General features: G+C 42.0%; 1 protein-coding gene across 3 annotated transcripts in view; it reads right to left on the bottom strand.

Moving 5' to 3' along the window:
• Window positions 1–26,973, bottom strand: part of PCNX2 (pecanex 2) — a 273,314-nt gene that overhangs the window by 166,319 nt on the left and 80,022 nt on the right. For all 3 annotated transcript variants that reach the window (XM_060285936.1, XM_030839645.2, XM_060285935.1), the window contains exons 14-15: window positions 23,191–23,301; window positions 21,851–21,942 (exon numbers count right to left, since the gene is read on the bottom strand). In XM_060285936.1, the coding sequence (XP_060141919.1) occupies window positions 21,851–21,942; window positions 23,191–23,301 (203 nt within the window). The remainder of the gene's footprint in view (window positions 1–21,850; window positions 21,943–23,190; window positions 23,302–26,973) is intronic.

The following is a 26,973-nucleotide window of genomic DNA, read 5'->3' as shown; positions in this document are numbered from 1 at the left end:
CTTCTATGACCTGTGCGGAAAAAAATGTTTCAGCAAGAAAAGCGGGTGAAGACATTAAGTAGCTTAGAGCAATGTGTGTCAGGCAGTGAAATGTCACAGAAATGATTAGACTATTAGAGGGAAGGCATCTCATGACCGGAAAACTAATTTTTTTCATTCAAACAGCACCCCCAGTAACAGACAATTTATTCTGGAACTTGGGAATTTTATTGTTTCTTGGCCACTTGCTATGTGTCAGGCACCAAGCAGCACACCTCGGAGGAGGGCAGCACAGGTGTCTGGGGAGGGAAGAACATGAGTAACTGTAATAAAGTGTGACAGGCGATGGACGGTGAGGTGCCTGCTGCTGGGTGCTCACCAGGCAAGCAGCAGAGGCTCCAGTGAGTCCAGGGATTGGCGTTTAAGTGGAGCCCCGCACAGAAGAAACGTGGAGAACACGGTCGTTCCCCTGCAGGGGCTTCTCGAGGACCGAGCTGGGCTCTGGGGTGCCGTGGGTGGATGGAGCTGACCCCAGCCATCCTCACGTCTGTTCCTCCTCTCCCTGCGCCGGACGCCCACCTGCAGCTTCTCCCCTTTTATTTCATACTTGGCTGTTACAAAAACACAGCCAAAAAGTTTTCCGAAAGAGAAAAACCTGCTAAATGCTATTTCCTCCCACTGTTTCCTCTGCGTTTGCCTCTGCTGCATGTTTTAGACACAATTTCGTGAAGACGGAGGGCTTCCTTTTACATGCAGCCCATAAAAAAATGCAAACACTAGAAAAAATTCACTATGAGAAGGATTTAGTAACCATGACCATGGAAATAATGGTCCCTGCACGGAACAAAGGAAAAGTCAGGGGAATACGCATCGGCGGAAGTGAATTCCAGGTTCATCACTTCCTGGAATGAATGATTCTGTGGAAGGGACTTAACTTCGCATTGGCTCAGCTTCTGCTTCTGTAAAAAAGGTGACAATGACACTCTTCTTGAAATATTGCTGCAATGCCTTGATGAGATTTGAAACGGCCTTGCACACTGCAAAGCAGTATGTCGATGTTCGTTTTTTATTAATTGGAAAAGAAAGAGCGCCCATGATGGATGGTCTTTGCAGAGAATAAATTAAAGCCAAACTAAATATATTTAAATAATTAAGTTTACCTACTTTGATTCACCCAATACCCCTTATCTAATTCTTCTCTCATTTATTCTCTACTTAATTAAATCTCTGCAGTACAAGCATGAAAGGGCAGCTACCCCTCCTAGCACTGAGGGACCCTCCCTCTTTACCTACTAAAATAGCAGTTGGTAGAAAAGGGAAGAGGAGGTAAAAATATCTAATGGGAAACAGATATTTTCCCATTGGGGTTAGAGGAGAGGGACGTTGTCCCCCTTCTACTTCCCAGCATTTATCTCTGCTTGTGACTACAGATCTGTATAAAGATTGTGTGATTAACCCATGATCCTTCCACTGGTCAAGCCCGTTGACAGCAGGGACTCGTCTGTTTCACCCCAGTGTATTCTGAGCACCCTGTGCAGGGTCCAGGCCCTGAAAGGCCCTTATTGAATATGTATGGAACTGATGCTCTGGATATGAGCACCCATCACTGCCTTACTCTACGATGCAGACCTAAGAAGGGAACCGCACGGATCATTTCATTTAGGTATCTTCAGGACACAGAAGGTTGGTCTTGCCCAGTGCAGAGCAGTAGTTCAAAGCATGGGCTCTGGCTAGGGCTGCCAGCTTCAATCCCAACTCTGCTGATTATTAGCACAAAGAAACTACGCAAGCTTTTAAGCCTCAGTTTCCTTATCTTAGATAATACCGCTTAGGGTTGGTGTAAATATTATATGAAATATTGTGTGTAAAGTACTTAGTAGCCAGTCTAAAATGCTCAATGAATGTTTGCTATGACTATATGCTTTACTAAGATACTGTCTCAGTAGATTCAGGCTGCTAGAACAAATATCATAGACATAAGATATCATAAACAGCAGAAATGTACTGCTCACAGCTCTGGAGGCTGGGAAGGCCAAGATAAGGTGCCAGCAAATTTGGTGTCTGGTGAGAATCCACCTTCTGGTTCACAGCTGGCATATCTTCATATAATGGAAGGGGCGAGGGCGTTTTTCTGGCCTGTTTCAGAAGGGCACTAATACCAAGCACAAGGGTGTCATCCTCATGACCCAATCACCTTCCAAAGGCCCCACCTCTTAATGCCATCATCTTTGGAGTTAGGATTTCAACATATGAATTTAGGGGAACACAAACATTCAGACCAGAGAAGATACATAAGAGGACTGAGGACTGCAACAAAATCACATTTCCTGAAAAGAATTAGAATTGGCCTTTAGTAGGGTCCTTCTCTGAGAGTCCAGGAGAAAAACAATGATTTCTGTAGATCCCTTATATCCTTCTGTTTGTGTACTACAGACAGAAAATAAGAAAACAGGAAGTCTTCTACAAAATGCAAATCTGACCTTGCCAAGATATGATATTATTATGTCAAGGTGCACAGTCTGAACTGACAGACCTTATTAGGGGTAGTTCTCATTTGTTATTTTAATTTGTTGCATTCCTTCTGGTGTCTGTCCTGTATTAGTAAAAGTCTACATTCATCCTTCCATACATGTGATTTCTCTGAGCATAACCAATAGCTTCAAGATAAATTGTTAGACATGAATGAACAGCACTGTGGCCGCAGGGACAGGACAGAAGGAATGAATATTTTCTTCAACAATGTAAAAGTGAGGTGACGCCAGAATGGCGTACTTCTTCTTCCAAGAAGAAGCATGGGGTGAAGGATCGCAAGGAATCCATATTCCAGGTGTGGCTTTGTGTGTTTTCTCCCTCAACCTCAGATCTTCACACAACTCTTTCTTAGAAAGAACGGGGGCTCACCTGAGCTTGGGCAGATTGTAAAAAGGCAGACCACCAGGATCTTCTTAGGCTTACTACTGGCAATCCCCTCAAGCTCCAAGTCCTTAACGTTGTTCATTTTTTCAACAGATACAGTTACATAATATATAAAATAGGAGGCAAATTTCTCAGGGAAGCAAGGATAGGAAGGACTATTTGGATGGACACATGAGTTATTTTTTCGTGTTTAGAATGCCAAAGTTTGCAAAACCATGCTATCTTCAGGAAAGATTATTTTAGATTTGGAAGAGATCTCATAACTGAGCCAACCTCACCCCTGGACCAAATTATTGGTCAAGTAAGAAGACAGGGAGAGTGGAAAAGACTTACCAAAGGTGGCAAGACCAACCAAGCCCTGGTTCAGTGCACTGTATCTTACACCACCCTAAATACTTGTACAGCTCACTGTGCACAGTATGTGGACATCTCATGACTTTCCATTTAAAAGGCTTGGCGCAATGGTTAAGAATCCGCCTGCCAATGCAGGGGACACGGGTTCAATCCCTAGTCCAGGAAGATCCCACATGTTGCAGAGCAACTAAGCCTGTGCACTGCAACTACTGAGCCTGAACTCTAGAGCCTGTGAGCCACAACTACTGAACCCATGTGCCCCAACTACTAAGCCTGTGTGCTGCAACTACTGAAGCTCGTGCACCTAGAGCCCATGCTCCGCAACAAGAGAAGCCACTGCAATGAGAAGCCCGTGCACCACAATGAAGAGTAGCCCCTGCTCGCCGCAACTAGTGAAAGCCCTCACGCAGCCACGAAGACCCAACACAGCCAAAATAAATAAATAAATAATAAATAAAAAGGCTTGGGATCACTATAACTTAGAAGTTTCCAGCTTTCCAGACTGTTTCATTCATGTATCATCCCCCATTCAATAGTGCTGGACATCTTTTCAGTTAACTGTCTGTGTTGGGGTTTGTTGTAACACATGGTAGGGTGATAGCCCAGAGGAAGAAGTCATCTGAGAGGAGCTCAGAGGAAGCTCCATGAAGGACTGAGTAAGGAGCTGGATTGTAAAAGTGATTGGGAATGAACCTGGGAAGACCATATTCCAAGTCATGCAAGGGTAAAATGCTTCGATGCTGCACGACCCTGCATTCAAGCATGGCCTGGATATGCTTCAGGATGGGTATGGCTGGGTGCAATTCTAAAGGCACCACTGTTAAGCATATAGATATATAGATAAAAGAATGGAAAATAGTTAAGCATGAAGAAACACTGATAGGAAATGACCTTTATGGTTTATCAACCCATAATTTTCTGCACTGGGAAGAGAGGTGGCTGGGCGCCATCGACTCTGAATATAAAACTAAAGGAAATAAGCTTCAACCTCAGCAAGGGACTCTGGATGTAATTTAAGGAAGAACTTCCTGACATTGATGATTCAATAAAGTACAATTAGGAAAACATTAGCATTTCCTTTTCCCAAATTATTTCAAAACAGATATTTTCCATGGAGAGGTAAGAGACAAGCTCACCTGAGAAAGAAGGAAGGAAGAGAAACTTGATGAAAGCTTTTCTCCTTACGCTTTCATTGTGTAGGAACATATTACTGTTTTAACATCTCTGCAGTTTAACACACACACAACTAAATAAACTGAGAACAAGAAGGATCTCTTCAGAATCATTTTACAGAATTAAGATTTGGGGGGGCGGGCACAGCAAGATAAAATGGCTTTGCCCCTTTTTTCCATTCCTTTCTCCTTAATCTCCCGATCCCTCTCCAGGCTGTTCAGTCCTAAGTCACCCCACCTGCGTTCAAGCCATAGTCCAGGAAGATCCCACATGCCACAGAGCAACTACTACCCGTGTGCCACAACTACTGAGCTTGTGCTCTAGAGCCCGGGAGCCACAACTACTGAGCTCGCGAGCCACAACTACTGAGCCCGTGTGCCACAACCACTGAGCCCGTGAGCCACAACTACTGAGCTCGCGAGCCACAACTACTGAGCCCGCGTGCCACAACCAATGAGCCTGTGAGCCACAACTACTGAGTCCACATGCCATAACTACTGAGCCCATGTGCCACAACTACTTAGCCCACGAGCCGCAACTACTGAGCCCGCATGCCACAGCTACTGAGCCTGCACTCTAGAGACTGCGAGCCACAACCACTGAGCCCACATGCCACAATCACTGAGCCCGCAAGCCACAACTACTGAGTCCGCATACCATAACTACTGAGCCCGTATGCTGCAACTACTTAGCCCATGAGCCGCAACTACTAAGCCCATGTGCTGCAACTACTGAGCCCGCGAGCTGCAACTACTGAAGCCCGCGAGCCTAGAACCCACACTCTGCAACAAGAGAAGGCATTGCAATGAGAAGCCTGTGCACTGCAACGAAGAGCAGCCCCTGCTTGCCACAACTAGAGAAAGCCCATGCACAGCAACAAGGACCCAACACAGCCAAAAAGAAATAAAATTAAATATTGAAAAAAAAAAAAAGACCAACAGGGAAGTTGATGGGACTTTCCACAGCTGCAGGAGCACCTAGGAACCAAACTTCTAGCAGGAGTTGAGCTTGTTGAGTCAGAAATACAGTAAAAAAATGCATTTGAGGATGTTTTTAATTTTTATTTTGGGATAAAGAAGAAAATGTTGACACTTGAGGAAGAAGAGAACCACTGACGTGAAGAGAGATTTTGAAACAAAATGATCAAATGCACTGGGTGTCTATCTGAAAGGTTTAGTTCAGTGGTGAGTCTCATTTCTGCAGAGAGAAGCAGAAAGGAAGAGAGGAAGTACTGACTGACATTTCTAGTGGATTTTTTAAAAGAACTTTCATATTTTAAACATCCATGTATTGACATTAGTCTTGAATTTTATTATATACATATAATTTATTTACTCAGACACATATGCACACAAATACATATTTTATTTTTGGAGAGAGATAAGGTTTTAAACAATCTATCACCCACTGATAATGAAGTGTATACCATGTGACAGTTTGCTTAAAATTAACATCCCTAATTGCTCTGAGAGGTGTCTCATGGGTCCCTGAGTTGGGAATGATATGGATAGATGAGTGCTGGCCTCATAAAACTCCCCCAGGTTTTGAAATATTTTTATGAGGTAGAAATAAAACTGTCTAATATTCCTACAATTCTGTGGTAGATTTCATATGCATTTGGGAATTCTTTTGATGAAAATACACAGGGAAGTTCAGCTTTGTATAAAAGTACTTTCTGAAGAGAATCCTAGTTTCAGCATTTTTTTCCTTCGAAAGTTTAGACATCTCTATGATGGAATTTACAGGGCAAACTAATTGAGGGTTTGGTTATAAAGGGAACGCAAATGGACCAAGTTCTCACTTTGCTATGCCCTTCATATCAGATTCACACACTTTCCTTTAAGGGAAGAGCCATGGATTTTTCTGAGCCCATTGAATATCCAGGCATTTCTGAATCCAGGTTTCCACACATCCTAAAATAAGCTCTAGATCATATCACTCTCTCTCTGATGTAAGTCCTACTTCTAGGACTATTTGGACAGGAATCTTACACTAAGTGAAAGGAGATCTGTGCCCTTGAAGCTCCAGAACTCAGCAAGATCAGATGTGTCTCCCAGTCTTGTACTCTGCACTCTGTTCATAGTTCACGGCCACGGGGCACCATGCGGCCGGCCGGCACTTGCAAACATGCACTGGGCACCCTCGGGGCTCCCCGGCGTCCAGTGCTCAGCCCGTAGCAGCCCCAGTTGACATTCCTGGTAGACCCTAGACACCCAGAGGGGCAGCCCCATGGCCTATCACTGAGCCTGATTCACAGCAGTCAGTCAATATGTGTTCAGTAAATAAACGAATGATCAGGGTAACAGCTATGATGAATAAGACTTCACTGTCTACTAAAAGTAGGTTTTCCTCATCTCATACTCTTCTTTCATTTTGGTGGAAAAGCAGCATATGCTTATGATTCAAGACTATTTTACTAGGAATTCCCTGGCGGTCCAGTGGTTAGGACGCCACGCTTCCACTACAGGGGGCACGGGTTCGATTCCTGGTCGGGGAACTAAGACGCCTCGTGCCGTAGGGTGCGGCCAGTGAAATAGAATAAAATAAAATAACTAAAATGCTAGATTAAAAAAAGACTGTTTTACTTTTTGGAATAGGTATCAGGGGAAAATCAGCTCATTCACTAGCAAGAAAGACTGACAGGTACCATCCAAACCTACGTGATAGATACCATCCAACATAGATAAATATAGATAGATAAGCGTGCACACACACACACACACACACACACACACACACACACGAACTTTTTGGAAAATACTGACATTTACTTTCCTTCTCATAGCCTTCTTCTCAGTTATCTGCATTTACTCAATCCACAGTATATAGAGCATCTATTATGTAACACCAGACTTTTAGCAGAATATGAAAAGAAGCATATATAAACCGCAGTCATGACCTTCACGAGTTCATGATGAAACTGGGGGTGAAGAAAAGCACACACAAAGAGCAACAACAGTAATAGCACCGACGTATCGAGCAACGGCTTCACTGGCCACTGTACATGCACTGTCACATTCAGATTATAGCAAACCTTAAAGGCAGGGATCGCTCATTTTAAACATGAGGAAACAGAGGCCTTTTCTGTACTAGTTATCGTGGGAGTATCTATTTCCCACAGAACAGATTATATTCAGGATAAACAAGTGTTGGCATGAACACCAAAAGGACAATATTGCCCACGGACTTTGGAAGGAAGGTAGACTTCTGCTGGCATGGCTACAGCACAAGCATATTCCTCCATCTGTACTGGGGCCACCGCTGCTCGTACTGAATTCTCTTGTCCACCCAACTTCCCCACTCCAAACTGGACAGCCACTGAATCCTACCAATATTGATTTCACTACATTTCTTGGATTGGACCCTTTCAAACTCTCTGCTTCCTACCCAAACCTGACTCCAGATCTTACTTTACTCAGCAATTGCAAGTCCATTTTGAACAACTGAGGTATCATTCTTCTTCCTGTTTTTCCCCCAAATCAGTGTCCAGTGCCACTGTCAGAGGCATCCAACTCCAGCTTGAGGATCCCGACAATCCGGTGTTAACTGGGCTTGGAGATCAATGACACGCGTTTAACTTTCTAGGAAGGGAATGTGACAGGAAGTACTCACCGCCCATCTAGCGTCCATCTGCCCTTCCTCCCCACCAGTCATCGCTTCCTTACTAGCTGTTCAGGCAGCTGAAAGACTTGTAATTCCCATCCCCTTGCAGCTAGAAGTGACACGGTTCTAGCCATAAAATATAATCTGGAGTCTAGTGTAATAAAAGTGAATTAAAACTTGGATTTCGTTTGCAGGCGTATTACTATTAGCATCACCACCATTATGTTCATCAACATCATCACCATCAACTAAGAATGCTCATAATAATTTCCACTTGTATTTGTTTTCTACTGCAGTGTAACAAATCCCCACAAACAGTGGCTTAAACAACACAAAGTATGATCTCACGGTGTCCTGCCTCAGCCACCTGGGCGTGACCGCCTCCTCTGCTCGGGGTCGCAGCAGGCTGAATTCACAGTGTTGCCCAGGGCTGCAGTCTTACCTGAGCCTTGAGTCCTCTTCCAACCTCACTTCTGGCTGGCAGAATTCAGTTTCTTGCAGCTATAGGACTGAATTTTCTTGCTGGCTTTGCTGGGATCTGCTCCAGATCTGAGAGGCCATCCTTATGACGTGGGGTCCTCTGCATAGGCTATTTGCAGCACAGCTGTTTACTTCTTCGAGGCCACGGGGACGGTGTCTGCTGTTTCTTCTGTCTCTGACCTCTAGTCCTTCTTTTAAAGGGCTTGTCTGATTCGGTCAGACCCATCCAGATAATCTCCCTTTTGATTGACTTAAAGCTAGGTACCTTAATTACACCTCAAAATCCTTCCACCTTTGCCAGATGATGTAACCTAATTACAAGAGGGACACCCTATCATACTCACGGGTCCTGCCCACGCTCAAGGGGCAGAAATTACACAGGGGGCTGGAGTCTTGGGGCAATCTCAGAACCTTGCGCACCACACCATTTAATGAAAACCCCTGAGCTATAGACACTTTATATATAGTATCAATTTAATTTCATTCACCTCTGACAACATTCATATGAAGGAGGTTACACTAATCCATTCTACAATTGAAAAAATAAAACAACGTGAATTAGCCACGTGCCCTTAGGCAGACAACGTCAGCACTCTGTGCTCACACTCACCACTGGAACACAGAAATGCTATGATCTTCCTTATGTATGACATGGAGCTATAATAACGGGCAAATGAGAAAACACTTGGGAAATTATTCCGAAAATTAAAGTACCATCGATCTGCAAGGTATCCTATATGCCTGCGAACGGTTCTTTTGCCTAGAAAAATATATTTAGACTTCGAATGTGCTAGGGAGGATGGCAAAGAAGTCAGATTTTTGAAAAGATACAAGATCTGGGATCCGCGATGTGTGATCTTAAGTCACTTGATCGCTCTCTGGACCTCCATTTCCTCATTTTAAGTAATAAAATGAAGGATTTGGGACAGGGGATATGTAAGGTCTATTTCAGAACTAAAACTATTCTAGAACTATGAGTTTGTTTTATATTTATATTAGATTTTAAGACCTGAATCCATGGGAAATGCCATTGTTTTAGCTGCAACCCTGTAGTACCTGAAAGGATATGGGGAAAACTCTCCCACAGCAGTTGTTAACGATGCCTGGGAAACATTAAATTATAATAACTTACCTCAACCCCTGGACGCCCTTGCCATCAATAAAATAGAATCTCTTTATAAGGGATAATAAGCAATAGAAATCATGGCTTATCCAGACATATAGAAAGCCCAGCTAATTAACTACTGAGCCATCTCTCTAGGGAGCAAATATTCCGGTTGTTTCTGTACGTCACTTGACAGTGATGTAGTAGTTAAGTAGTTAAGTCAATGAGGGAGTCCGTTTACATGTTACTTGCTACCATCTTGGATGAGTCAAAAAGAATATGAAATTAAAAGAGGAATAAAATGTCTTCCCCTAATTAATATTCCAGAGAGCAAAATTAAATGCCATTCCCTCAATCTGCTTCTATCAAGTGAGAATAATAAAAATCAAGGATGTAAATACATATCAAGACCCAGATAGAGGAACGCATCTCCGGGAAGGCAGCTGACACGCTGAAATGGTTCACAAGGGCCCATCAATCCATCACGGCACAGCAGAGATAAAAGGGGAAAAAAAGTCAATTCTAGGAGCGAAAAGTGTAAGCATAAAAGTCATAAACAAAAGCGTCGTTAAACAAGAAGTGGAATCACAGCTCTGGATAAGTATGTTGAGTTGACGGCGGGTGAGCTTCTTTTTTCCCTAAGGATGCCCTTGCCAATTTGTTACACACATTCGTGCAATGCACACCATTTAACAGGCGCTGTTTTTTAAAGGGGAGAGTCTATCTGAGACCTTTAGAAAACTCAGGACCTACAAATGAGAAGGGAGAAATGCACACTGCTCTATTCGTAACTAAAAGGTGTTGCAAAATACAGATAGAACATTAAGATTCTCTAACAACAGATCCAACTATTTACCACAAGTGATGCTTGTTCGGTGCTGAGCAAGGAAGTCAGTACCTCTTTGAGATTAAATAAATCTTTCAAAGTACCCCCGTTTCACCTGGTAAAAAGCCTGTTTCAACACATAAGTAAACCCCAGAGCCTCTGAAGTGTTCAGTCCCATCACAAAGTTGGCAGCGTGCTTTCAAAGTGGAATCTATTAACTTTGATCCAACAGTGACTTACGCCGATGGCAGGCCATAAACAGAAAGAAAAACAGAAAGAGAAGTCTCAGCCCAGGAGAGCAAATTGATCTTATCTCTTGGACCAGCTCTGATCAGTTAGTACTGGCTGCCTGTACTACTGTCTGGGCACCGCGGAGCCCTGCTGACCTCAGTGAGAAGAAATGCTGTGATCAATGAGCAACGTCTGCTATGAGGAGGGAGTCGGACTTGGGGAGGTGAGGGAATGACAGCATCTGTCCCACAGCTAGGTAAAAACCCAAAAAACTTCTTCCTGAATACCAGATTCTTCAACAGCTTCCAAAACCCTCTAAGACTTTTGCAAGAAAAAGTCATTTAACAATCCCAGGAGCGTACATTACTTTTGATAATGAGCCTTCAACACTTGTCAACGGAACTCCCTGGTGGTCCAGTGGTTAGGACTTGGTGCTTTCACTGAGGGGGGTGCCCCGGGTTCGATCCCTGGTGGGGGAACTAAGATCCTGCAAGCCGCGCAGCGTGGCAAAAAAACAAACAAACAAACAAAAAACACTTGTTATAAGAAATGGGTTTTTCAGAGCATACACCTTCTCCTTTAGGAATTAATCTAAGAAGTCCCATGAGCTGTTCTTTTGTGGAAAGCATCTGAGTATGGAAGAATATTCTGTCTTCTATAGATTCAACCATGATTCTATTACCAATGAATTATTTTTTACTATCAAATGAGGCTTACCTGCTCAAAAGCATGAAGCATGACACAAAGGTTCATCATAAATCAAAGATTTAGAGTAAACAGTTATGATTTAGCGGTGAGACAGCTGACGGAGAATCCAGAAGCAACGTTTTTGGTCTGACCACTCATGGAGTGACTTGGGACGTCAACTGGGAACTTTTTAACACCTTGTTTCCATCACAGCGGAGGCCATCAGCTCATCTATGGCATTCAACAACCTTAGAGCTGATGACCTCTTTTTGCTATAGTTCCTTTCAGGCAACCAGTATTCTTGTGACGCACATCATACCCAATGGACCAAAAACATACACTTTTAGCCTCGCATGAAAGATTGTCCGTAACTTTGATATATCCTGCTGACATATCCAGTCATCCCTATCCTTCACCATCAGTAGGTTAATATCCTTACCATCTCCTCCATCTGCCATGATCATTCATTCCTAACTCTGACGAAACTGTTTCACATGCCTGACTGCATAGTCTATGGCAAAGTTCTCAGCCCAACTGCAAAACGTTTGAAGGCTGCACAAAACAACCACCTCCTCTGATGGGTTTTCTCTTTTCTGATCATCTACAGCATGTCATCAGCTTTGATGAATGTTAAACTCCTGAGAAAGAACTGACTGTTTCTACTCTCATATCACTGTAGTACCTGGCAAAGTCATTTCTTTTTTAATTTATTCATTTATTTTTGGCTGCGTTGGGTCTTCATTGCTGCGCACGGGCTTTCTCTAGTTGCGGCGAGCAGGGGCTACTCTTCATTGCAGTGCTCGGGCTTCTCATTGCGGTGGCTTCTCTTGTTGTGGAACACGGGCTCTAGGTGCGAAGGCTTCAGCAGTTGCGGCACGCGGGCTCAGTAGTTGTGGCGCACGGGCTTAGTTGCTCCGCGGCATGTGGGATCTTCCCGGAGCAGGGCTCGAACCTATGTCCCCTGCATTGGCAGGCGGATTCTTAACCACTGTGCCACCAGGGAAGTCCCTGGAAAAGTCCTTTCTAAACAAAGAAATATATGTTGCAGTGAATATGAACTGTTCAGCTCCTGCTTCAGTTACAGAGAGCTTGCATGTTCCCATTTCCATTAACCAAAGAAAAGAATATTTCCATCAGATACCATTTGCTGCTCAAGGTTGCAAAAAAGGATGAAGTATTGGGTCCTGGTCAAAATGGCATGAAGAATACAGGGAACACTTACTATATATATAACAGATAATGAATAAGGACTTACTATATAGCACAGGGAATTCTTCTAAGTACTCTGTAATGACCTATATGGGAAAAGCATCTTAAAAAGAGTGGATATATGTATATGTATAACTGATTCACTTTGCTGTGCAGCAGAAACTAACACAACATTGTAAATCAACTATACTCCAATAAATTTTTTTTTAAAAAAAAAGAACACAGAAAACTAGCTTTCCTCCTCCCATTAAATGTCCAATAAATATTCAAAAAGAAAAAAGCATCAATCTATACTGGGAACTAGAGAAAGTACTTGTGCGTAAGCCATAGGCTTTCAGGAATTTATGCTGGATCTTATCTTACAGACGAGACTAGTCTGAAAGAAGATTTTGACATCTGATACATGACTGAAATTCCCACTCTCTATTTCAGAGAGAGAGAGAAGTGTATTGAGGAAGTAAGCAGGACAGGATCTCACTAAATCCCTGCTGACATCAACTAAATCAGAGGTGGAAGGGCTGGAGTTAAGGCAGGCCAGGGGGTTGGCAGACAACATCATGCCTGGACTCAGACATCTGTGGATGGCAGCGTTTGGACCCCTCGGCTGTACTGGAGGCAACAGGTTTTATCTGGTCAGTTCAAGGGTCGGGATGTTGGAGCAAAGAGGACGAAGTAAAGACAAGCACTGTCCCAGGTATCTCATTCGTATCCCTGGGATGAAGATTCCTGATAGAACCACCTAAAAGCCCATGAATAACATATTTTTCCAGGGGAAAGATATATCTGAACTGGTGGTATGTTACTGAAACACTCTTTGTTTCACTTTCTTCTCTTCCTGTATTTTAAACCTGAGGTACCTCTAGAAAGATGTGATCAGGGAGCCTTAAATTTTTCTGACAGAAGTCAGCTCAATTTCTGCTTGACTCCCAGACAGGGGGCACAATTCAAATGTCTACCTGCACAGACAAGTGATATAAACACATGTAATCATGGGTCAGGTAGAAGAGATGATAGGGTATGATGAGACCTGTGTGTTTGGGGCAGCTGTGACTCACTATTCAGTTTCAGTAGGCTGTTATGAAATGGAAGGTTCCTGGTACATCATAATTTCCCAACAAATATTTGTTGTTGTTTTTCTTCTTGTTCTTGTTGAAATAAGAAACTCTAGATACCATACGAGAACACGAAGGAACAATATAAAGAGAAGTAGACCATGAAAACAGGAATGAGAGACGTGAACGGCAAACATACACAACAAAAAAAAGATTATAAAAAAATTTAAAACAGACCATGTAAACAAAATCAATAATATCATTAATCAAAAAATAAGAGGGAGAGGGCTTCCCTGGTGGTGCAGTGGTTGAGAGTCCGCCTGCCGATGCAGGGGACACGGGTTCGTGCCCCGGTCTGGGAAGATCCCACATGCCGCGGAGCGGCTGGGCCCGTGAGCCATGGCCACTGAGCCCGTGTGTCCAGAGCCTGTGCTCCACAACGGGAGAGGCCACAGCAGTGAGAGTCCCGCGTACCGCAAAAAAAAAAAAAAAGAACATAGTATCCGAAAGACATGGAACACTATTAAAACAGTCTAACATATGCATATAATTGAACGCCCAAGTAGAAAAGAAAAACAGGCCAAGGCAGAACACATATTTGAAGAGATAATGGCTGAGGATTTGGAACTATCAATTGAAAAAAGTTCACAGACAGCTCAGAGAACTTTAAGTAAAATAAAAATAAACACCACACACTTAGTCACATCACTTTCAGATTGCTGAAAACAAAAGATGAAGAGAAAAATCTGGAAGGTAGCCAAAGAAAAAAGTACATTACTGACAGAGGAACAAATATTAGAATAACAGCAGATCTTGATCAGAAATTATACAATCCAGGAAAATGTGCCAACATATCTACAGTATTGAAAGGGAAAAAAACAAAGCTGTCAACCCAGAATTCTACACCAGTGAACATACCTTCAAAAATGAAGGCAAAAATGAGGAATTTTTCAGGCAAAAGCTGCAAGAATTCACTACCAGTAGACCTGCACGACAAGTTTTGTTAAAGAAAGTTCTTCAGACAGGAGTATGATACCAAATGGAAAGATGGGTCTACACAAAGCAATGTACATTAATGGCGAGGTAAATAAAACAGATACTTTTCTCCTTATATTTTTAATGCCTTTATAAGATAATTGATTGTTTAATGAGAGTATAAAATAATGTATGTTCCTTCTTAAAAAAATCAGGACAAAAAGAACTAATTATAAAAAAGTGAACAAGAAGAAGGAAATAATAAAGAGCAGAAATCAATGGAAATAAAAAATAAAAACAATAAACTCAAATCTTATTATATAAAAAGTTCAAAAAGATTAATAAGCCCCTAGCCAAACTGATCACGAAAAAAAAGAGAGGGTACAAATTACCAATGTTAGCAATCAAAGAGGAGACATCACTACAAACACTGTGGACCTTGAAAGTATAATATATATGCCAATAATTAGAAAATGTAGAGAAAATAGACAAATTCCATGAAGGAAATAACTATTTCAATATTAGATAATCTGAATAACTTGATATTTATTGAATTCATAGTTTAACACCTTCCCCTGAAGAAAATTCCAGGCCCAGATGGCTTCACTTATGAATTCTATCAAACACTTATAAAATATATAATACCGATTTTATACAAACTCTTTCAGAATTTAGAAGGAAATACCTTCCATCACATTTTATGAGCCCATTACCTTATAACAAAATAAGACAAAGCATTACTAGAAAAGGAAACCAGAGAACTAGAAACCTCATGATCATAGACACAGTATTCCTCAACAAAATATTAGTAAACAAAATTGAGCAATCTATAAAAAAGATAATACATCATGACCAGCTGGGGTTCATCTTTCAAGTGCAACATTGATTCAACACTTAAAAGTGAACCAATGTAATTCACCCTGTCAACAGACTAAAAAAAGATCGGTATGATCTTCTCAGTAGATGCAGAAAAGTTTTATCTTTTCTAGAATGTCATATAGCTGGAATCTTACAATATGCAGCCTTTTTATATTAGCTTCTTTAACTTAGAAATATGCATTTGAGACTCCTCCAAGTCTTTTCATGGCGTGATACCTTATTTGGGGATGTGTGTCTGAGGGGGGCATGTTGAATAGTATTCCATTGTCTGAATGCCCCACAGTTTATTTATCTGTTCACCTGCTATAGGACATCTTGATTGTTCTCAAGTTTTTGGCAATTATTAAATAAAGCCGCTATAAACATTTGTGTGCAGGTTTTTGTGTGAACCTAAGTTTTCAAAGAGGGTCAAGGAGCACAACTGCTGGATTGTATGGTAAGAGTATGTTTACTTTGTAAGAAATTGTCAAACTGTTTTCCAAAATGGCTGTATCACTTTGCATCCCCACCAGCAACGTGAGAGTTCCTGTTGCTCCACACGCCTGTCAGCATTTGTTGTTGTCAGGGTTCTGAACTTTGGCCATTCTAATAGGTGTGTATTAGTATCTTATTGTCATTTTAATTTGCAGTTCCCTAATGGCATATGATGTTGAGCATATTTTCATATGCCTATTTGCCATCTGCACATCTTCATTGGTGAGGTGCCTATTCAGGTTTTTGTCCACTTTTAATTAAGTTCTTCTTATTGTTGAGTTTTTAAAGTTTTTTGTATATTTTTTGGATAACAGTACTTTATCAGATATGTCTTTTGCAAATATTTTCTCCCCAGGCAGGTCTAGTCACAAGAAAATTCCTCAATTTTTATTTGTCCAAGAAAGTCTACACTTATCTTTCACTTTTGAAAGATAATTTTGCAAGGTACAGAATTCTAGATGTGTGTGTGTATGTGTGTGTGTGTGTGTGTGTGTGTGTGTGTGTGCGTGTTACTTTCAACAACTTATTTTATTCCACTCTTGTCTTGCTTGCATTGTTTCTGTCTTACTCAGTTCAGGTTACCATAAAAAAGTACAATAAATAGACCGGGCGGCTTAAACAACATTTATTTTGCACAGTTCTGAAGGCTGCAAGTCAGAGATTATGTTGCCAGCATGGCCAGGTGCTAGTGAAGGTTCCCTGGCTTGCAGACGGCTGCATTTCCTCTCTCTTCACATGGCAGAGAGACTTCTGGTGTCTCTTCTCTTCTTATAAGGGCACTAATCCCATCATGAGGACCCCACCCTCATGACCTCATCTAAACCTATTTCCCAAAGGCCCCATCTTCAAATATCATCACATTGGAGGTTAGGGTTTTCAACAGGAATTTTGGGGAGACACAGTTCAGTCTATAGCAGCTCCTGAGGAGAAGTCAGATGCAATTCTTACCTTCCTCCTCTGTAGGCAAGGTGTTCTTATCCTCTGGTATCTTTCAAGATTTTTTTCTTTATCTTTGATTTTTAGCAACAGGAATATAATATGCATGGGTGTAGTTTTTTGGCATTTATCATGCTTGGTGTTCTCTGAGATTCCTGGATATGTGATTTGGTGTCTGATATTAATTTGGGGAAATTCTCAGTCATATTCTGTACCATTCTTTCTTCTCCTCTGGTATTCCCACTACACATGTTATACATTTTATAGTTGTCCCACAGTTCTTGGATATTCTGGGGGTTTTTTCAGTCGTTTTTCTCTCTGATTTTCCATTTTGGAAGTTTCTATCGACCTATCCTTAAGCTCAGAAATTCTTTTCTCAGCCATGTACAGCCTACTTATAAGCCCTTCGAGGGCACTCTTCATTTCTGTTAGAGTGTTTTTGATCGCCAGCATTTCTTCTCGATTCTTTCTTGGAATTTCGACCTCTCTACTTGCATTGAACATCTGCTCTTGCCTGCTGAACACTTTATCCATTAGAGCCCTTAGCATGCTAATCACAGCTGTTTTGAATTCCCAGTCTGATAATTCCAACATCCTGCCATATCTAGGTCTGGTTCTGATGCTTGTTATTTCTCTTCAAACTGTGTCTTTTGCTTCTTAGTATGCCTTGTAATTTTTTCCTTGGTAGCCAGACATGACGTAACAGGTAAAAGGAACTATGGTAAACAGACCTTTAGTCATGCGGTATTAGCGTGTGAGGGGAGAGGTATTCTACAGTCCTGGGATTAGTTCTCTGTCTTTGGGTGACCCTGTGTCTCTGGACTGTGAACTTCACAAGTGTTCTGAGTCCCACCCTCACCTTAGGTGGAACAGAATGGCTTGAAAGGACTAGGCTGGAGTTGGGTATTTCCCTTCCCTCACATGGAAGGCTGTAGCCAAACTGGACTTTGGTATTTCCCCTCCTCCAGGTAAGTTAGGCTCCGAAAAAAATCCCAATAGTTTAGGCTCCAGTAAAATCTTGAGGCAGGCTTAGTTAAGAAGAACAGAATGCTCTGGTATATTTCAAAATGGTTAGTCTCCCCTCTACCTGCGGAAGGCAGGAAGGGGTTTTCCTCCAATATTCACTGTTGACAACCTGGTTGAGCTAGTGGGGGTGAAACTCACAAAAGTGTGGGGCTCCCTGATGACTGGATTCACCTGGAGTTATTAACCCTCAGACTTGTCTACACTGAGCCTCCAGCAATTTGTCAATCACTGTTCAGGTTTTCCTACCCCTGGTACTGGTTCCCATAGAGGTTTCTGCTCCTGGGTTCCTGTTCCTCTGTATTCACCTGTCTGTCTCTCCAGTTTTGGAAGCAGGAATTTGCCCTGCTGCCTCTCTTCTCTGATGGATCTAAGAAGAGCTTTCTGTTTTTTTCAGTTTGTTCAGCTTTTCACTTATTCTTAGGATGGTGTAATAACTCCCCAACTCCTTACCTGCTGGACCATAAACCAGTAGCCAGTAACCGATCTTTTACAACGTTTCCAAGGTAATTCAATGGGGAAAGGTTAGACTTTTCAACAGCTGTGCTAGTGAACCTCAATCTTTACCTCATCTCATATACACGAGTCAACTCAAAACGGATCATAGATCTAAATGTAAGAGCTACGGCTACAAAACTTTTAGGAAAAAAAATTTGTAACCTTGCGTTAGTAAATATTTTTAGATAGAACATAAAAAGTACAAACCATAAAATAAATAACTTATAAATTTAACTTCACTATAATTTAAAACTTCTGTTCTTTGAAAAATAATGTTAATGAAATGGAAATACAAGCCACGAACTGGAAAAAAATATATGAGCAATATATATTTGATCGAGAACTTATATGCAGAATATGTAAAAAACTCCTATCTTAATAATAAGAGCATACGATGCAATTTTAAAATGAGTAAAAGATTTTAACAGATTTTTCACCAATGATCTTTCACAAATGGCAAGCAAGCATATGAAAACAGACTCGACAATAATCGTTATTAGAGAAATACGAATTAAAACCACAGTTAGATACTAGCACACGCTGGAATGGTTACTACTTTTAAAAACTGACAACATTAAGTGCTAGAAAGAATTTGGAACACTTGGAAATCTCAAAGATTATAAGGGGAATGGAAACCAGTACTGACACTTTGGACAACAGTTTGGCAGTTATTATAAAGTTATATGCATATATATATATATATATAATTCATAATTTTCAGTAACTGGAAATAACCACAGAAATGCTACTCAGCAATAAAAAAAAAAAACAACTACTGACACATTGTTGGATCTCAGAAGCACTGCACTAATTGAAAGAAGTACTTCAAAAGCTACATATTGCATAATTCCATTTATGTGAAGTTCTAGAAAAAACGAACTACAATGACAGAGAGCAGATCAGTGGCTGCAGGAACCTGCGCCTGGGGAGGGGAATGAAGAAAAACTTGGTGGTGGTAGAACTGTTCTACATCATGACTGTGATGGTGACACATTCATCAAAACTCATCTAATTGTACATTTAAAACCAGTGCATTTTATTGTATAAAGTTGATTTTTTAAAGTTATAAGCATAAAAATCATATAATTGGTGGTCAAAGGTTGACATAGGGAGAAGAGACAGACCACAAAGGGATACAATAGGACCTTTGAGTTGGTAATATTCTATAACTTGATTGTGGCATTGGTTCCGTGACTCTCTACATGTATCAAAACTTACCAAATTATATATATTAAAAACTTGAATTTTGCAGCATACAAATTATATCTCAATGAACCAGACTTTCAAACAGTTAATAAAAAATAAATATATAAACAAAAAGAGACTGGAACACAACAGAGCAAATTATAAAGGGTCCTGTAAGGGAAAAGTTTGTGCCCCCGAATTTTATAGGCAGTCATGTGTCCTTTAACAAAGGGCAGTGGAAAGAGGTTTTCAGAAAACACCTAAGGAGTTTCCTGAATGAAATCCCTGGGGTCTTGGGACAGAATAAAGGAATGTAGTTCAAAAGAAAGAACCCAGAAACACTGCTTAATTATATAATTGTTGTTCTACATGACAGTATAAATGTGGTAACAAACAGAGCCACCACAAGCATGTACATTACCATTGTGTACTAGAAAAAAGATCCTTCCCCTCTCTCTTTTTTTAATGTAAGAAAAGAACAGCCACATGAAAAGGATGGAAGGAGTGAGGGAGGGAATTATGCCATTGATTACCCCAGAGAAATTCAAATGTGATACAGCAGAAGATAATGTTACTGAATTCCTCTCTTCCACAAAGGGGAATAAACAATTATCTTTCTGCCACTGACACTGATGAGTTTAATATGATTTTAAGCTAATCTTTAAAAAAGTTAATTAGTAAATGTCATATAATATATATTTAAAACCCTTTGGAACATACATTATTTACTATTTTACATTTAATTTTTATTTTATCAAAGAGGTACTTGTGGTGTAACACATTCAAGGCAGGGTGTCCATAAAGTCAAGAAATATGTATACTATAAATTAATTACCTTTTTACTGATTGAAGATGCCCCTTAACACGTTATATGTGCTATCGATTTCAGACTTCATAGCCCTTCTGCAGTTCTACATGCCTAGATGAACAGCAGTGGTCCCCTGCCCACACCATCCATCTCCTTGCTCCAACTCCTGCTTCCCAAAGGCAGGGACTTTCACCTGTTTCATCGTCTATTTACTTCCATATTTCCAGATAACATGCTTGTTTTGTTATTTCTTGATTTTTTTTCAACTTCAGATATTATTTGCTGACTTTCTAATGTGGAAGACAAGATTAAGACCTCCCCAAGACTTCTGATGATGGATGACTTTGTTTTTTGCTTCTTGTATTCTTTGTTTTCCTATTATGCACATGTTAACTTTTAAGAAATAAATGGTAATTTAAAAACCTTAAAAAAAAGAAATAAAAGACCTCCCCAAGAGGAAGGACAGGAATAAAGACACAGATGTAGAGAATGGACTTGAGGACATGGGGAGGGGGAAGGGTAAGCTGGGACGAAGTGAGAGAGAGGCATGGACATATATACACTACCAAATGTAAAGCAGATAGCTAGTGGGAAGCAGCCACATAGCACAGGAGATCAGCTGGTGCTTTGTGACCACGTAGAGGGGTGGGATAGGGAGGGTGGGAGGGAGACGCAAGAGGGAGGGGATATGGGGCTATACGTATACATATGGCTGATTCACTTTGTCATACAGCAGAAACTAACACAACATTGTAAAGCAATTATACTCCAATAAAGATGTTAAAAAAAAAAAGACCTCCCCAAGAGGGGCACATGCATGCGCGCGCGCGCGCACACACACACACACACACACACACACACACACACACACACACACACATTCATCTCCCCCATTCTGCCATTACAGTTATAACTCTTATTCAGATCACCATAGATACAAAATATTCACAGCTGAGCTACGCATGTACCATTTGCTTTTCTGATACCTCTTGCTGTTTTCCTAAAGTTAAAGTTTATCTTGTTTTTTCATCATCGTATGTTTCCCTTGCTGCCAGCCTGGGTTTTAACTTTCTCCATCTGGATAAATCTATGGTCCATCTGTTTCCTGGATTCTAAAATTTTTTTACTGTCATAGCCATTCCCGTTCTCTGTCCATAAAGCTTGATGCAACTGTATCCCTTTACCATGTTAAGCAGAAGCCCCGCCCAGTGTCAGTAACTGACCAAGCCAGGCAGACACCTGGAGGGGGCAGGGGGTCAGACCAGGTGGGCTTTGTGCTCCGTGGCAAATTGGGTATCTTAATGCATCTTCTAAACCACTGAGGCTTCATCCGTCAGGCCCTGTTATTGCTAATGTGCTCAGATCCCATTTCTCTTGAAATTGGAAGAGACATTTGTTTACTTAAAATACAGTTAATTCAGTGGATGTGAGAAGAAGGCCCTGGGCCTCACACCTACCTTCACGGCGCTGAAGCAGAACACGTGCAGCACAGCTGCAGCGGAAGCACTCCGGGCCACGCTGTAAACGGCCGACAGCATCCCCGAAACAGCTGGAACACAAACGTCAAGAGTTCCCTTCTAGACTGGCAAGTCTCACGGTCAGTAAATGTTGTAAGACATGAAGTTTGTACGTAAATCAACTATACTCCAGTAAAAATTAAAAAAAAAAAAGAAGAAGAAATGAAGTTTGTAGCTTTCAAATGCAAAATGCCTGTGAAAGGGGCAAAAAATCAATCTACGGGGCAGTCAAAAAGCCCTGAGCGACTCTTAGTACAAGAAACACACTGACCGTTACCTAACAACTCAGGAGGACCACAGATAGAAAGAACTTTTGATAACATTCTTGGAAGGCTGTGTGAACCAGTCAGTGTGGAGGTGGGGAGACCTTGTTGCTTACAGTTGGAAGCTGCTGGCCCCGGAATGCTCAGGGATGGCAATTTCAACAGAAGAAAGGAGAGAGATGGAGATGGGGATGGAGATAGAGATGGGGATGGAGACGGAGATGGGGATGGAGACGGAGATGGGGATGGAGATGGAGACAGAGATAAGGACAGAGGGAGATGGATGATAGATAGATAGATAAAAAGAACAAGAAAGCACTCCTGTGTGTGTGAGTGTGTATCTGTGTGTCTGTGTGGGTACAAGGAGGTGGCAGCAGTAATTAATTGGCCTCTACGGTCTTGCGCTCTATGTACAGATTTCATGGAATCCTTACAGCAACACTATGAGATCAGCACGTTAGTCTCCATTTAGAGAAGAGTAACCTTTAAAGGTAAGCAATCTGATTAAAGTCTCCAAGTAAGCATTAGATGAAGCTTTACCCACCTTGGTTGGAAGCTAAAGCACACACCAAATGGAAGGACACAGGTCGCCTGTCTGTACAGGCCCGCACGCCACACACACTCACAATGTCACACGCACACGCTCCCAGACTAACTCAGACGTGTACATGCTCAAATACACACACGGCGCACACACTCACCTCCACTCACCCACATTCACACACAGTCACACATACGGCTTTTCCAAAGAACACTTAGAAGAGCCTTACACCTAGTGCAAAGCTCATGGAATTCTACGCTTCCCTGTCTTCCGCTTGTGTCAAGCTGGGTGGACCACTTTCAGTTTGGATGAAGGAATCTAGAAGGGCCCACCATCAACCTGACGGACCAGAGCTGAGGTCCTACAAAGGCTCAGAACGACCTAACTGTCCAGACCTCATTCCATGCCTGAGGCTACCTAGCCCTTATCTGAACTTCAGACTTTTTTACAGGACGAACAGAATGAACAAGACTTACCAGAACCTCCAAAAAACAGCATGTCAATTTGCTCCAAAAGATAGATGCAGAAAGTGTTGATCTGCGGGAAGAGCCCAAGGAGGGAGATTGCAGGGAAGCAATATAGAAATACTGGAAGTGAACAGACAAAATTGATGGTAAGCGTGCGGGGAAAGGTGGCCGAGGTTCCCGCTGCAGTCCCACCTCCCTCCCCCTTTCAGCCCAGCCCACCCCGCCCAGGTCCTGGAGGCAATACGGCCTCCTCTCCCCTACCCGCTGGAGGAGGCTGGAGGTTGAGCCACACAGGCCCGTGGAAATAATAAAGGCACTGCTTTTGAGGAAGAGGCGGGCCTGGGACTGAGCAGACACATGGGGATGGTGGGCAGAGAGCAGATCCGCCTTCAGCTTGCAACGACAGACTTGGACTTAGGGGAAATGAGATGGGAAGAGAGGACCAGGAAAATCACATGATCATGCAAGACCCAAGCACAGTTGTTAGAGGGGCTCTTCCTGCAAGGCTCCTTGCTTTGTGCTTCTATCACCTCCAGGGCTTGAGTTGCTGTGTGTGTTCTGTTCTAAATACCCGATGGAGACTCAGGTTTCAGTCAGAACCTCAGACCCACAGAGCAGCAAGGGAGAGTGGTGATGAACTAAGAAACCCCACAGCCATGACGGTGCGACACGGAAGGGCCTGCTTCTCAGGTGGCGCACGTCACCTGGGAGGTGAAAGGGACCCTGCCTGACGAGAGAACTGGCAGCTTCCCAAACCGTAACAGTGCAATAGGATGAAACATCCATATGTTATAATTCAGTGTTTCACAGAGATCATTTGTTCAGGGAAATAACGCATCGTTCAGCTGCATTTTACAGCAATTTCCCCATCCTTCTCTTTCTCGATCCTATTTGAGTTGGGTTTCAGAGAAACACAGAAACTCCCATTAGTGGTACCACGGTACATCTGTCTACCTTCCTGTCTCAGTTTATTGGGTGGAAAGTCAATGAAGTTTGATACTGGTAAACCCTAATAAAACTAAGGAAATTTGATTTGAAATCTAAGACGCCTAAACATGGAACTATGTCCAAACCCCATGTATAAACTGCAGTGAAAAGGGCAGGTAGGGAGGATGGGGACCGCGTTTCAGCTATTTCTGAAAAACTGGGAACGCAAACTTTCCACAGTGAAATTGCAGGGATGAGAGTATTTATGTGTCCCATTCTCTGGCTAATCGTGGGTTAACCCCACTACAGTAAAATGGGGCAAACCCAACTACAACAATACCGAGAAACTGTTCCAACAATGTGTGGAAATAAAATTTTATGTAATGAACATGGCTATGATAAACGGGCCTTTGTTTGGGATTGGAGCCATATTTTGACACACATGGTGATTTTGTTGTAATGTTGTCTGTGGCAAGATTTTAACTATATGGTGAAAACCCAAAGCAGCTGTGAGTAATACGTTTCTCAATCAAAGCCGGCAATAACAAGGGGGGGTCGGGGGAAGGAATGGGAGTTTGGGATTAGCAGATGCAAACTATTACATATAGGACGGATAAACAACAAGGTCCTACTGTAGAGCACAGGGAACTGTACTCAGTATCCTGTGATAAACCATAATGGAAAAGAATAGAAAAAGAATATACTGATATATATATGTTTAACTGAGTCACTTTGCTGTACAGAAGAAATTAACATTGTAAATCAACTGTACTTCACTAAAGTTTAAAAAAAAACAAAGTCAGCAATAAGACACAAATACGGATCTGCTAGTCATAACTATATGACAATTTCTTTTTTCAGTTTTTATATGAAAGGAAAGATATAAGAAATAAGCAGACACTTAATAGCAGGACATACAGTTTTGAGCATGAACATTTTAATTCATATGATTTTAAGCAAACTGACTAGTTCTCTTCTTAAGTTTGGGACTCAAAACCCAGCAATGAAGATTCGATGGTACGCTGCATTCGTCACGGGCATTAGTCCACATTCTCAAGTGTTGTGTGCAATGAAAACTACCAAAAACGAAGAACTACAGAGAAAAGTATGGGTGTGAAATAATGTAATAATGGTAGACAAATACTGGAAACTGCAGCAAAACGTGGGTAAAGAAGTATTCTCTATAAGAAATACATTAGGCAATAAAACCCAAACTAATAAGGTGCAAAGAACTGGAACACGATGGATGATGCTGGGGGGAAATAAAATGGTACGAGACATGAGGAAGTCCTAACTGAAGACTCTCTGGTTGTGCCTGCAGAGCAGGAGCTAGACGACACAGCACAGGACGGACAGCAGTTGACGGGGAGCCCAGAGTCTAGGTCTTCCCCAGGATGAAGTACAGAGGAAACCTCTCGTCTTTAGAGTCAGAGCTGCGCAGGTGGAATCAGAAGAAGGTGGAGGCCGCGTGAATGTCGGGGTGCAGCGCACGTGAATGAAGAAGCATCAGGAGGACGGCTAGAAAATTCCACTTGAAGTTGCCGAAATGATTTTGTCCTTTTTTCCATAAGTAAAAAATCAAAAAGTCCCCGTGGTTGTTGGCAACTTTCCCTGTGAACAAAGACCTTTTTTCTCAGCGTACTGCTGAGAGGGTCTGTAATTTTCTCTCACATCTTCCCTACTCCTCATGTTTCCTAATAATTACCATAAATGCAGAAACTTCTGGTACAGCTCCATTTCTTTCCAAGCACAATGCATAAATAAAAACATTGGAACTTGCTTCTTTCTTCCATTATGTGAAGAGTAATATTCATTACTATATTTGCAGGTTGGGGCTTGGGGGAGGTAAGCAGAATTAAAATAACATGGAAGTAAAACCAAGACTATGAACTTGGTATGACTGTACACGTTGTGTGTCTCCTTCATGCCATATCTGTGTATTAGCACACTGTGCTGACACGGATTCCTGGGGCCAAGAGACAAGTCTTTACACAAGACACGGAAATGTGAGTCTCGGAGTGCAGGTGAGGGTGGGTCCATCTCAGTCGCTGGTTACAAAACCTCCACCATCTCCAAGGGTTCCATCCTTGAAGCTGCATTAGCGTAGGTAAGGGATTATGGTCCTAAAGACTAAAATAAAACATCAAACTCTCACATCTGAAAAAGGACCCATCACATCTGATAAAGAACCCATACAGGGCATGGAACCCTTCTACAAGTGACGGTTGTCTCATCTTGCCTGAGTTCTTCCCACGTCAGGGAACTTCTCGCATCACTAGGCAACCCATGGCCCTATTGGACAGCTCTACACCAAACCACAACAGTCTTCCAGTGAGCCGAAATCCACCCACCAGCCACTGGGACTAGTTACTACGGCTACACCAACAGAGAGCAACAGAGAACAAAATCCCTCCCACTTTGGCCTGGCAGCCTTTCAACCACCTACAGCCATCACATGTGCCTCTAGGACTCAAGCATTTCTCCTCTAGGCTGGACGCCCCCATTCCCTCGCCCCATGTGCAGACCCAGTGTAGCCCATGTGGCCACATTCCGCAGGGCACACTCTAGCTTTGCTACTGCTCCTCTTGAAATACGGTTCTAAGAACTGAAGACCTCTCGGCTTTCTCATCCAAAGGATGATTACAAAGCCAGTCTCGCTCATAGGCTTTTGCTGAAGTTACCCAAATGGAAAATAATAAAAAATTCAGCGCAGAGGTCAGCAAAGGAAATGAGCACTGACTAAGAAGGCCCTTCACTTTCCTCCTGGAGGAAAAAAAAAATTTTTTTTCCTTATAATGAAAGAGAAGTGATATTCTGAACATATATGAAAGATCATAAAAGGAAAATAAATTATGTAAGAATATC

This window comes from Globicephala melas, chromosome 16, assembly GCF_963455315.2.
Source record: "Globicephala melas chromosome 16, mGloMel1.2, whole genome shotgun sequence".
Lineage (NCBI taxonomy): Eukaryota > Metazoa > Chordata > Mammalia > Artiodactyla > Delphinidae > Globicephala > Globicephala melas.
The sequence above is the reverse complement of the archived record's forward strand: the minus strand, read 5'-3'. Positions and strand labels throughout refer to the sequence as shown.